Genomic DNA, 12,853 nt, shown 5'->3' on the forward strand with positions numbered 1-12,853 from the left:
CCCTCTATTCGACATTGGTGTGGCCTCATCTGGAGTACTGTGTCCAGTTTTGGGCCCCACACTTCAAGAAGGATGTGGATAAATTGGAGAGAGTCCAGGGAAGGGCAACAAAAATGATTAGGGGTCTAGAACACATGACTTATGAGGAGAGGCTGAGGGAGCTGGGATTGTTTAGTCTGCAGAAGAGAAGAATGAGGGGGGATTTGATAGCTGCTTTCAACTACCTGAAAGGGGGTTCCAAAGAGGATGGCTCTAGACTGTTCTCAATGGTAGCAGATGACAGAACGAGGAGTAATGGTCTCAAGTTGCAGTGGGGGAGGTTTAGATTGGATATTAGGAAAAACTTTTTCACTAAGAGGGTGGTGAAACACTGGAATGCGTTACCTAGGGAGGTGGTAGAATCTCCTTCCTTAGAGGTTTTTAAGGTCAGGCTTGACAAAGCCCTGGCTGGGATGATTTAACTGGGAATTGGTCCTGCTTCGAGCAGGGGGTTGGACTAGATGACCTTCTGGGGTCCCTTCCAACCCTGATATTCTATGATTCTATGATTTGGGTAGGCAAAGAATGCAGTATTCGGCTCTAAAGGGGGGAGTGACTTTTCTCCACTTTGAATCTAACTTTTATTTGCAGTTTCAAATGGATATAATTTTCTTGACTACCAGTTAATAATTTTAAGTCTACAAACACTGGCAGTAACATGTTATCCTCTACTAAGTTGCCACACTGTATAGTATGAGATAAATATTGCTTTAAGTGTAATGGATTACTGTAACGTCTCAGATACTTCAGCAGTAACTGTTAGCAGAGGGCTTGTTACTGTCTTTCCAATGACTCGACGTCTGGTGTTGGTACAGCCAAAGGGTGCTGCTATACACATGTAGAAAAGAGACCATCTTTCCCTGTAAGAACTTACAATCTAAAGACAAAATAGAAGAAGAGTAGGGGATGGGGAAACATACAAGCATATGAGCCTGGTGAAGAATTGGTCCAGCTTTATTAGTCAAACGTATTCTCCTTTTTTTCCCCTCTGTGGTCAGAGGAAGGTAATTTTGTACTCTTGTTTTCAGAGATGCAGGAGCCACCAGACTGGACATATTTACTGGTAAGTGCCATAAACAAATTGTTAAAGGGGGTGATGCCAGTTGTCAGCAAGAGGCATATCAAGAGGGCATTGGTCTGCATCTGATTCCTTAGTTGCAGGTGTCTGTCTGCACGCTATCATGGTAGTTGAAAATTTGGCTTTGGAAATATCAGGTGATGGGGGTTTCCATTTTCCTTGGGCAATCATCCCACAAATAAATGGATGTTGCCTTTTAGGAGGCTTGTTTAACTGTCTTTAACTATTGCTTTCAATGGCTGGGGTACAGAATGTATAATGCTTCTGCATGGATAAGAGTATTGTTGCCGGCATCAATGAACAAAGGAATGCAAAAGTATTTCATCTTTCTTGTAAAATCAGGTTTTAGTATTTTCAGCAGGGCTGTTCAATGGAGATATAGAAGTAGCTAAAAAAAAATTCACTGTTTCTCCTCTCTTTTTTTTCTCATTTTATTCTGGTGAAACATCTATTTTGCAAAGCTGAACTCTCACTGACATTTATATTGTTTGGCCAGCTAATCCCACTGAAAGCTGGAGTAGAGCTGGCCTAATCCCTTTGCCCCAAAGAGCTTCACGCTAGCCAGATGCCCACCATATAGCTTCCCTTATGGGATGCTGAGATGTCTCATGCTGGTTTCTACCTGTTTTTCAAGTTGCATCATTCACTTTACGTGCCTCTGAGACCTCCAGCTGAGATATTGAACAGACATCAAGACTTGCACAGGTCTCTTTCTTTAGTTAAGTCAGGTTGGAAAGTGGTGTCTTGACAAGTTGCTTTTTTGCAGAACTTAGAACACAAAGAATAAAATATATTAATACTTACCAACCACTGGGTTTAAATTACAGAAAATTAGAAGTATAGTAAAACAACAGTTTGTCATTTTATCATTTCTCTTCTTTACTGAAAAATGACTTGTGAGCTTTGGGTATCAGTTACGGGGATCGACGGGCAATCCAGACCAGTGAGGGGTTGTGTTACCACTTGTCCTGCAACCCTGTGCCTTACAATGCTTTGCTACTATAGCTCCTAGCTGAGATACTCACAACCAGCCTCCAAGTCTGCAGGTCACACCCTGAGTGTCCGTGTCATAGGCAGCCCTAATTCAGCAGTTTTGACGTCAGCAGTACCTCATGCTGGCTTCCACCAGCCTTGGTCACAGCCAGCAAGGTGACCCCAGCATACTCCCAGTCTTGATTTTTCCTGAAACCATGTACTCTATAATGTCCAGCCCTTTTCTGGATAGTTCAAAGAAATAAGGTTTTTTGTTCCTCTAAAACACAAAAGCACATCACAGTTTATAAACTTAACTGCGATAAATACACCCTTCCATTTAAACACAGCACTGAGTTAGTTTATAGTAAAAATAAAACAAATTTCTTAACAGTAGGGCATGAGTTAAGTTATGCCAAGTAAAAGGAATAAAGTTAGAGGGTACGAGCAAATAAAAGTGAAAACATGCATTTAAATCTTAATCTAGCAAGGTACAACCTTTCTTCCAAGATGGCTTCTCACCTATATTCAGTTTCCAGAGACTTCAAGCTCCCCGCCCCCCTCTTTGGTGGAAGGACCCATCTTTCTCAGCTTGTAAGCACTCTATTCCCTTGTCTGTGCAGTGATGAATGCCAAAGATGGCTTCTGTCCTTGCTTAAGTTGAGTTAGTGTTTCAAGAGGCAGGAGCACCTCACACTGTGTTTTCCTTCCTGTGGGCTTCATTCCCTGTATGGAAGTGGGGCATCCATTATTTTGATCCCACGATACTTAATTTACATAGGATATAGGTAATAGCTGCCTTCTTTCCTGTCTGGGAGGGAACCTGCTTCTCCCTGTTTGGCCACAGACTTTAAAGCATAATATTATGAAGTATCCATATTTCCCCATATAATAATACATTTCACTATGATATTACTTACTAGGGTGTCATTAGCTTTCAGAAAAGACCTCCCTTTATACTTTTTTATAATACAATAATATTGTATACAGTCAGTTGATTCAATCGCTTATCAGTTTAGATTCAGACCCCTATGTCTTTATACACCAGTGAACATTTGAAATTATTTCTTCTGAGGGTTACCCCTCAAAAGTTTATTCAAGTTGTGAGGAAGGCAACATGGAGTCTGGTGGCGAAGGAAGCGCAATGCTCTTTCTTCCCCCACTTGTTATCTTAATAGATTTTTGTTTACCTAAACATAAAAATGGACCTTTGTCATCTTTGCCTGACAATCAGGCTAGTCAGAGAATAAAATATATATTCCTTTGTCTGGAGCAGATCTGTTTACCAATTCCCCCTGACATGCCATAAATGCACATTAGTCATAATTCCAGCATATATCCATAACTCTTAATACACACCGCATGCATACAGCACACAAGAATATTAATGATCAGTCAGTTATTAGTTTTCATATGATACCTCACAAGACGTATATTGTACAAAGATTATTACAGTCGTGTGAAGGATGTGACTAGAGGGGTTGTTAGGTCACAATCCCCCTAACCAGCAAATTAGTTTCTACATTTATTACTAACAGGTTTTTCTCTTTTTTTCAGTGGATAATGACAAGCTGCCAGGGGGATTTATGTTGTGCTTTTTGGATGACGGATGCGGCATGACCCCTAGTAAGTTAATTGTAAAGATGCTTAACTGGTTGTTCAAGGGAATATTCTGCAAATAAATAAAATACTAAGTATATAGAGACATTATTTAAAATTGTATACGTGTGTGTGTGTATGTATGAGTATACATATATATACACAAACTTAATATACAGGTTTACTTACTTTTTTTAGTATTTTTGCTAGCAGAGTAAATTAGTCCTGGAGTTTTTTTGTTTTTTTTTAAGCTGTGCATAAAGTGACTGTAAGTTTTCTTGGAGAAGAAAATAAAATATATTTTAAAAGTATCCATATATTTAAGTAAAATATATGGATTATTACAGAAATATAATTGCCCTGCTTTTAAAGCATAGCACCAACCACATATCAGAAAATGGTCAGAGATCCAGGCACAGTATTACCAGTTAATTCACTGATTGCAAACAAACAACCAAAGTGAAGCATTCATTTGTTGTTAGGATCTCTCCCATAAAAGTATGGAGTTTAACACTGATGTCCTAGCCAAATTTAAAACCATGTTATAATTACTTGTTGCCTCCCTGAACTTCCTCTCCAGCTTGCATTGGACGTGGTATTTTTCCCATTGTGCCCTAAACTGTTAAGTGTTGCTATTTTTTGTCAGACTGCTGTATTTACATGTTCGATGATGCATTCCTTGCTTATTACAGGAGTTCCTACATCTTTTTTTTTTTTAATAAAAATAATAAAACAACCCTCTGGGATTGTTCAGAATAAAGGGTACAATGAAAATGTAACATCAGAATCATTCCCACATATCACCATATTTCCAGCCAACAAGTAGTGTACTTTGCTGTTCCCTAGGATGGTCACTTAATGAAGCCAGTTTCAAGGGGTTCGCGAGCCCCCGCCCGGTTCCTCCTCCACTCCGGCTGGGCTGAAGCCCAGTGCACAGCCTGGTTGGGCCCTGCAGTTTTTTATAGCAAGTTGGTCTCAGAAGGGAAAAGGTTGAGAATCCCTGACTTAAGGCACACTTCAGTGTACATCACAGGCAGCAATCAAAATAAAAATAGGACTTGTTGCTCTGAACTTGTAAATAACGTTGTTCCCTTGGTGCAATCAGTTGTCAAGTGCGAATATCACAGCTGGAAGAACAGAAATGATAAAGGAAGCAGCAGAGATGAGTGTGTACATGATTTATTTTACCTAATTATAAATCTTTATCTGAGTGGTGCCATTTTGCTTATAAGAAGAGGATCAGTAGATGTTCACCTCAGTATACAATGGATTTTTTGTGTGTGGTCCCAAATAGACAGTTTCCCTAGAACTCTAACAAAGGATCTTTATGATAGGCCTTACATGGGTTTAAGGAGCGCTGGGTGTAATTCTGTATGTTTTGCCATCATATTTTTGCAAAAGTCATGGGGGCATTGTAATGCTATAGTACTGTGCAACACGGTGCTACTCACAGCTCAAGACTTTTCAGATAAAATAACGTGGTACCATTGTAAAATAACATTGTTCCAACATTGCCATTGGTGGAGTCCTTAGTAGTTTAAAACCTGGTTTCTAGTGTGTTGCTCCTGCTTCTTTTAAGAGTGAATTTATTTTCCTTTAAGTATCCAAACAGGCTTCTATTGACCAAGCTATTTTAGATCATTGATATTATGGCAGTTTCATGCTGCTCCCAAGTAGATAATTGAGAGTCTTGATCTTGCAGCTTAGGTTGATACATGCTGTAAAGAAAGTGTTCCCAGAATGACTATGTCAGATGTTCTTGGAAGTCATCCTTGTTAGTTAATTCTTTGAAAGGCATTTGGCATGCCAATTTTCACTGCAAATGGAGAGAACTATTCAATATCTACTGCAGCTATCAACTGGTGGATTTCCTTCTTATGCAGAAAAAAACTATGCAGAAAGCATCTGCAAATGGGGAGGTAATATTTTGTGGCACAGGAATGTGGATCACAACCTAGCTACTCTTTCAGTAACTTGGGCCAGAGATCTTATCATTTTGGGCAAGTCACATAACTTCTGGCACTTCAGTTTCCTTATTAAAATGAGCACAGTGCTTACCTCGTGCTGAGGATCAACTCATGCTTGGTTTTTAAAGTGCTTAGCTCATCCAATCAAATGAGCTACAAATACAAAATAATATTTAAGATTGTGATGGGGCAAGGCCAGATGGCTATAGAAAAGTAGTGGGAGATAGATATATTAGCTCCAGGCTAAACAAATCCCCGGTACCAGGATAAGTGAAATGGCAGCTGCTCCAGGTCAATTAAGACACCTGGTGCCAATTAAGAACTTTCCAGAAGGCAGGGAGAATGCTAGGTTGATTGGGATACCTGAAGCCAATCAGGGGCTGGCTGAAACTAGTTAAAAGCCTCCCAGTTAGTCAGGTGGGTGTGCCTGTCAGGAGCTGTGGGAGGAAATTGAGCTGTTGGAGAGGCTGAGCAGTACGCACCATATCAGGCACAAGGAAGGAGGCCCTGAGGTAAGAGTGAAGTGGAGCTTGAGGAAGTGAGGGCTGCTGTGGGGGAAGTAGCCCAGGGAATTGCACATGTCATGTTTCTAAAAGGTCAGCTACCATAGCTGATACTATTAGGGTCCCTGGGCTGGAGCCTGGAGTAGAGGGTGGACCCAGGTTCCCCCACCACCACCACTTTTACCCCCTGATTAATCACTGAGACTGGGAGACAACAGAGACTGTGCAAGGAAGGATAACTTCTCCTCACCTCCCTCCCTGGCTTATGATGGAAATGGCTCAGTAGACTGTGATCCTTGTCTCTAGAGAGAGAAGGGTTACGTGGAGGGTCACGGTGAGTCTCTGAGGCTAGCGAAATCCGCCAGGAAACATGGGACCCATGGAGGCAATGACAGAGCTTTGTCACAATATTTATTATTTAATTGTGGCATGTACAATTCCAAGACCTACTGTCATTCTTGAGTTAAGAAGGGAAGGAGTATTAAGATTTGCTATACATGATCAGACCATTGGTCCACTGAATCTGGTATGCTACTTTTTTGTCAGCAGTGATATCCAATTACAGCATTTGTTTGACTACCTCTGTACTGAGTCAGACAAGCATGGAAACAACTTGTGTCTGATTTATATCTTGCTCCACAGCTAATAACCCACATCATAAGGTCTCAACAAATCTTGTGCTTTAGCACAAAACAAGTGAATCTCATTTTAAAATCTATGCAGGTTTTTTAAGTTTTCAAGTCCTGATGTTTTCTAATAAGTGTCCTATTTGCATATTTTAACAATAACAATAAAATTCTATTGCAGAGGAAGCTACTGATCTGATTTATTTTGGAAGGTCTTCTAAGCGGACATCTCTCTCAAGAATGATTGGACACTATGGCAATGGACTTAAATCGTAAGGGTATTTTCTAAATCCTAGTGTCTTGATTGTCTCTGCCTCAGTATTTTTTTTAAGTATGATCCTTAACTCAAAAACTAAATGGAACAATGGACTATAATCCTAAACAAATCAACGTTCTATTTGGTCATCTAACACATCTCAATATTTAATTCAGTATTGTTCCTAGTAGCGCATACTGAAGCTCCTGATGGTTCTAGTTGTCCAGTTATTTCTAATGTATATTTCAAATGTGAATATATTCACCATATTTCCCTCTGCTTTCTCTTTTTCTATGAAGGGAGGGAGAGTTTTAGGAGGAATTCCAGCCATTTTTAGGCCAGATTCTTGCTAGTGCAAGGAGGCAAAAGTGGTACCTCCTGGTGCTAGCCTGGCCTTGCGTGTCCTAGGGAGGAATCAGTCTTCTGACGGAGGGCAGATGATAGACTGCCACCTCTTCGTTCCACTGGGCAAAGGCAGCAGTAGTTGTTGCTGAAGGATCCCCACCAAAATAAACTACCTGGGGGATATTCTGGATAAGCACTTCCACCTGCTACTCTGGCACTGAAGCCCAGTTTTGGTGTAGCTGGCTGACAGAAAGACCTTAGCAGAAAGCAGCTGGTGGAGACCTGCCACCACATCTAGGATTGCTTAAACCTTGGTATGAATTTTTCTCTCTCTGTACAGCTGCTTTGATGGAACATTAAGCAGTGCTGTGGATCCTTTAAAATATGTTGTTCGCTGGTCCATGGCTCTTCATAGCTGTGTGACTCTATGTATGTGTTTTGCAACCAACAGCCTAAAACCACAGTTTTCTGTTAGTTTTGTGCACACTTTCAACATGACATGTGGTTACCTCATTTTGGCTGAGGAGGGTTTGATGAGGAAAGGAGTCCCTTCAGGTTTAGGCTCTCCCTCTTCCCAAGAGCTGCTTTTCCCTTTGTTCCAAACTCCCTTTGCCAGGAGTAGAAATTTAATTTGAACATGCTAGAACAGGGCCATCAGGCCAATTAATGAAATGTTCTGTCTGTATTACTTAAAGTAAATTAACATCCTGACAACAAGCTATCTGAGAGTAATTGACATCTTCTGTATCTTTACTATAGTGGATCTATGCGAATAGGGAAAGACTTCATACTATTCACAAAGAAAGAAGATACAATGACATGTGTTATCTTCTCTCAAACATTCTGTGAGGCAGAAGGCCTTAATGAGGTGTGTATGTGTGTGTGTATATATATATATTTTATCTTTTTTTGCTTTGTTTGTAAATAGTTTCAAATAGACCCTAGGCAAGACTTTGAAGTGCTTAGGTCCCATTGAAATTCAATGGAATTTAGCCTCCTAAAGTGGGTGGTACTTTCTAAAGCATCTTCTGCAGTTGCTGCAAATGTTATATATTGTGCTGTAAAGCATTGCTTATTAAAAATAAATTTAACTTCTCATTTTTCATTAGAAATATTGTTTATGAAATACAGAGATGGCTGTTAATGTAGGGAAAAAGTTGTCCAAGTCTGCTTCGTTTTGGGTTTTTGTTTTAGTGTGGGGTTTTTTTTTGTTTTTTGTTTCGTTTTTTTTTTATAGAAAAGGTGAAGCAGAGCTTTATGCTCTGCTGACATCTGAAGGATAAGTATAGATCAAAACTGGTACAGTACTTCAATCTGTTGGTTTCACCTTAATCACAGTCAACAAATTATATTCTTTGGACCCTTCTGTGAGATCTTGTGTCAGATGGTGACCTGGTAGGGCCTAGGAGAATCTTCTCTCTTTAGCAACTCCTTTCTGTCTCTCAAAATGGACTAGGTGGGATTTGGAAGGATCCATGTGTAGCCTTCCTTCCTGGAGTGTGAGTGACCAACTGCTTGTACAGCAAAGCGACTTTAAAGGAAAAACTACTAATTAGAGTGACTAAGAAGGAGGTATGATGTTGCAGTCCAATGGTTCAGTCTTGGTTGGTTTGTGGGGCAAGGAACAAGGGAAGAGCCAGGGGTAGGACTGAAATGAGAATAAGAAAAAGGAGGGATCAGTCAAAGAAAAGAATGAGAAATGGAAAATGCAGCAAGAACTATCTACATGGTATCATAGTAGGACATCTGCTTGTAAAACAGCACCTGGAGACCATAAATGCTACGGCTATGCTACAAGCTATGGGTGTGATTTCCCTGTTAGCTTGTGCGTGTGTGCGCGTGTGCTAGCTTTGTGAGTATTCATGGCAGTGAAGCCATAATAGCATGGGTAGTGGCAGCCGGGGCATGGCTGAGTACAAACCTGCCCGAAACAGGGGAGTATGTACTCATCATGGCCTAGCTCTGGTGCTGCCACCCGTGCTGCCGCAGCTACGCTGCTATTTATACTCACGCTAACTCTCCTCAACCTAGCACGAGTATGTGTACGCGAACAGGGGAATCAGACCCCTGGCTTGTAGTGTAGACAAAGCCTAATGCCATGTATACACTTGGGGCACTTACTGGTGGTGTATACTATACCAGCAAAACACCACTCATGGGGACAAAGCTGTGTTTTCTACCGGTATAGTGAAACCATCACCATCTCATGAGAGAAACAGCCTTTGCTGGTAAAAGCGCAGCTTTGCCAGTATAAGTGCATCTATACTATGGGCTTCTTTTGGCATAATCATGACTCTCGGGGAGCACATCTCTTTGCACCCTCAATAACAAAGCTATGCTGGCAGAGGAGTGTAGTGTACACATGGCCCAAGAACTCATCTGAATGACCAAATACAGAACTGGGCACTTTCACTTGAACACTCAGTTTTAGAATTGAATAGAGATGGATGTGACACCAGAAAAAAAGTGAGACACAGATGACAGAATTTATTGGCAAGGCAGTCATCCTAATAGTTTCTGCTCTGTTTTAAAAATGTAACCCATCTTCTCTTGACTTTCGTCATGACTGACAAATTACCCTTCTTGCCCTTAAGTTGGACTTTACCACGGAGCTTATGAGAATGGGGAAATAATAAATGGGCCACTCTTTTCCTGTCCTCACCCCCCCCCCCAAAAAAAAACAAAACGGAAAAAACAGGTTTATACTTTATTAGAACTCTGCTCTCTTGCGCCCCAGGGAATTTTTGTGTCCCTAGCTAGCTGAGAATGGTTCCCTTTGCGTTTAAAATGAAACGTTCAACTGAAAATGTTTGAAGTTCAAAATTCTGCAAAAGGAGATTTTTAATATCCCCATGGGTCTGGCACAACTATCATGTAAACCCTCAACAGTCCCACTCTATATTGACACACACTCTGTACTGTATAGGAAGATGAAGAGCTACTGTAAATATGACCGTGGATAGCAGTGACAGGGATCCCTAGTGAGGTGGCTCTATATGTGTAATTTTGCCTTATTAGTATTTGTAATAGCAACTAGCTGCTAAGGTGATGAACACTAAACAAAACTTGAGGTAAAAGATATGTGAATGTTTGAGATTGTGGTGTATGCTAATCTTTGTACTTCAAGTATGGTATAGTTTCTCATAATAGAAATGGGCTATTCTTGACTAGAAGGAAATAATTGGATTTTCCACTGACTGTTTATTTAGTCAACTTTTTTTTTGGCCTTATAAGGCAACTTCATTGTTGCATGTGTTCTAGATCTATCTTTAGATGTACGGTAATGGGGTACTGAGTCTGAGTACTCCACAGTCATTAACGTTCTTGTCCATTCCACACCCTGCAAGGTAGGGTACTATAATAGCTGCATCTGATGCACAGAGACTTGGTTTACTGCCCAAGGTCACACATGAACTCTGTGGAAGAGAAGAGAATTGAACCCAGTTTTCCAGAATCTATACTGTCCTTCATCTCCAGGTTCTATGACCGATTTCCATAAATCGTTTGCCTAGGCATTGATGTTTGCCTCTAAAATAATCCCTATTGCCAGGGCCTGCAAATATTTACTCTGCAGAAATTGTTGGCATATGATACATTGTGGGATTGTAAATCCCAGGTCTGGGAAATGAAGAATCAAGCCTAAATTTTCATCAGATTTCCTCTGTGGTTTTGGTTTTTTGTAGCAAAGATTGATTTAAATTAGTAGCTTTCTGTAGCTTAGCTGTGTAAACCTGTTTATCTTAAAAATAACTTTAGGATTATAATTTCTCCACAAAATAATTAAAAATAAAAGGACAGCAACAATCAAAAATTTCACCTTGGTCTTTGAATATTTAATATGTAATTGTTCCTGAACTATTTTTTTCATAATGTGATTTTTTTTTGTTGTTGTTTTTTAACAGATGATAGTCCCAATAACTTCATGGTCAAGAAGTACTAGAAAACCTGTCATGGGTGATCTTGAGAAATTCACTATACAGACGTCTATCATCTTTAAATACTCCCCTTTTAAGAGTGAAACTGAATTGCTGCAGCAGTTTGATGCGATCTATGGAAGAAGTGGTGAGCTTTACCAAACAATGCAATTTTAATGTAACCAATTATTTAAAATACAGTGGTACTGAAGTATCATTAGAGAAGCAATGTGTTTTTAACTCTTATGGAGAAGGTCAATTACTGAAATTCTTATTTGGTCAGACCTTTTTAATAAGAAGAAAATAAAAGGATTGGGGTATTTACCTTACACCCTGGCTGCTATTATAAAGAGAATAAAATGTCTGTCCTACGTGAATATCAAAATTGAAATGTTTATATGGGGGGAAAAGAAAATCTAGTAAGAATTCTGAAATTCTCCATGCACTTTGGTCCAGACTACTTAGATTTCCTCTCCGCTAGTTCTTCTTATTTACTGGCCTCTTCTCTGTCTTTTCACACAGTGTAATGCTTAATGCAAGAGCCTTGTCCTCTGTATCACCTTCCATCTGGAAGAGCCTCTCTCTCCATTTCCTTTCATAGTTCCTAAGAACGTCTGTTTTCTCCTTCAGTCTTATCTCTGAATTCTCCCCCTCTCTTATATCACTCTGGCTGTATGACTCTTTCGGCCTTGTCTAGATGGAGAGTTAGTGTGTAGCTGGGGTGAAAGTCTATGGTGCACTGAAGGGTCATGTGGAGCCTGCCAGTATGCCTTAAAATTCCCTAGTGCGCTTTGACCTTCTGCAGTTTGAAACTTTTATATCCCAGCTTGCTGTGCACTAACTGTATCTAGACAAGCCCTCAGGGTCCATAAACTCAGTTTGTATCAGGCACTATACAATAAGTTGTACATACATATTTCCATATTTGTTTTAAACAGGCCACAAAAATTGCAGCCCTAGTTCGGATACGGTATATATTATTTAGACAGGCTGGACTGACAAGATTAAAAAGTACAGAGGCACTTGAAAAGGATCTTTTAAAATATTCAAATAGTTACCTTTAAAAATGTATATTTTTCTGTCCCCAGGCACTTTCATTGTTATTTACAACTTAAAGCTTATGCTCAGTGGAGAGCCAGAGCTAGATATTAGAACTGACAGTGTGGATATTCTGATTGCTGGTCTTCTTGATAAGTGAGTGGCATAATTACATTACTGGAGCAAAGGTTTGGATGAATATCTGTAATCAATAGTACATGGTTACATACACCAGTAAAAGTATTTTATTGGGGAACTGTCAATTGATTTGGAACTGAAAAACAGCATGGATATGTTGTCATTCAGAAATGAGAGCAGGGTGTCAAGGAAAAGTAATGCAGAAATGCCTTTCTTTGACTGGCGGATGAAGGGGTTGGGGGGAGGTAACATAGGATCAAAAGGCAAATATGGCATAGTTGCCCAGTTGTGCAAATAAGCTTTTTCACTCTCTAATAAAACTGAGTAAACAATGCAGATGTGAATGTTCTATGTTGTACAATTTCTCTGCTCCCTGTG

General features: G+C 39.9%; 1 protein-coding gene across 1 annotated transcript in view; it reads left to right on the top strand.

Moving 5' to 3' along the window:
* The window catches only part of MORC1 (MORC family CW-type zinc finger 1), a 96,397-nt gene that overhangs the window by 7,634 nt on the left and 75,910 nt on the right, over positions 1 to 12,853 (top strand). The window contains exons 3-8 of the mRNA XM_048839400.2: positions 1,068 to 1,102; positions 3,647 to 3,715; positions 6,966 to 7,056; positions 8,145 to 8,253; positions 11,288 to 11,447; positions 12,388 to 12,493. Of these exons, the coding sequence (XP_048695357.2) occupies positions 1,068 to 1,102; positions 3,647 to 3,715; positions 6,966 to 7,056; positions 8,145 to 8,253; positions 11,288 to 11,447; positions 12,388 to 12,493 (570 nt within the window). The remainder of the gene's footprint in view (positions 1 to 1,067; positions 1,103 to 3,646; positions 3,716 to 6,965; positions 7,057 to 8,144; positions 8,254 to 11,287; positions 11,448 to 12,387; positions 12,494 to 12,853) is intronic.

This window comes from Caretta caretta, chromosome 1, assembly GCF_965140235.1.
Source record: "Caretta caretta isolate rCarCar2 chromosome 1, rCarCar1.hap1, whole genome shotgun sequence".
NCBI lineage: Eukaryota > Metazoa > Chordata > Testudines > Cheloniidae > Caretta > Caretta caretta.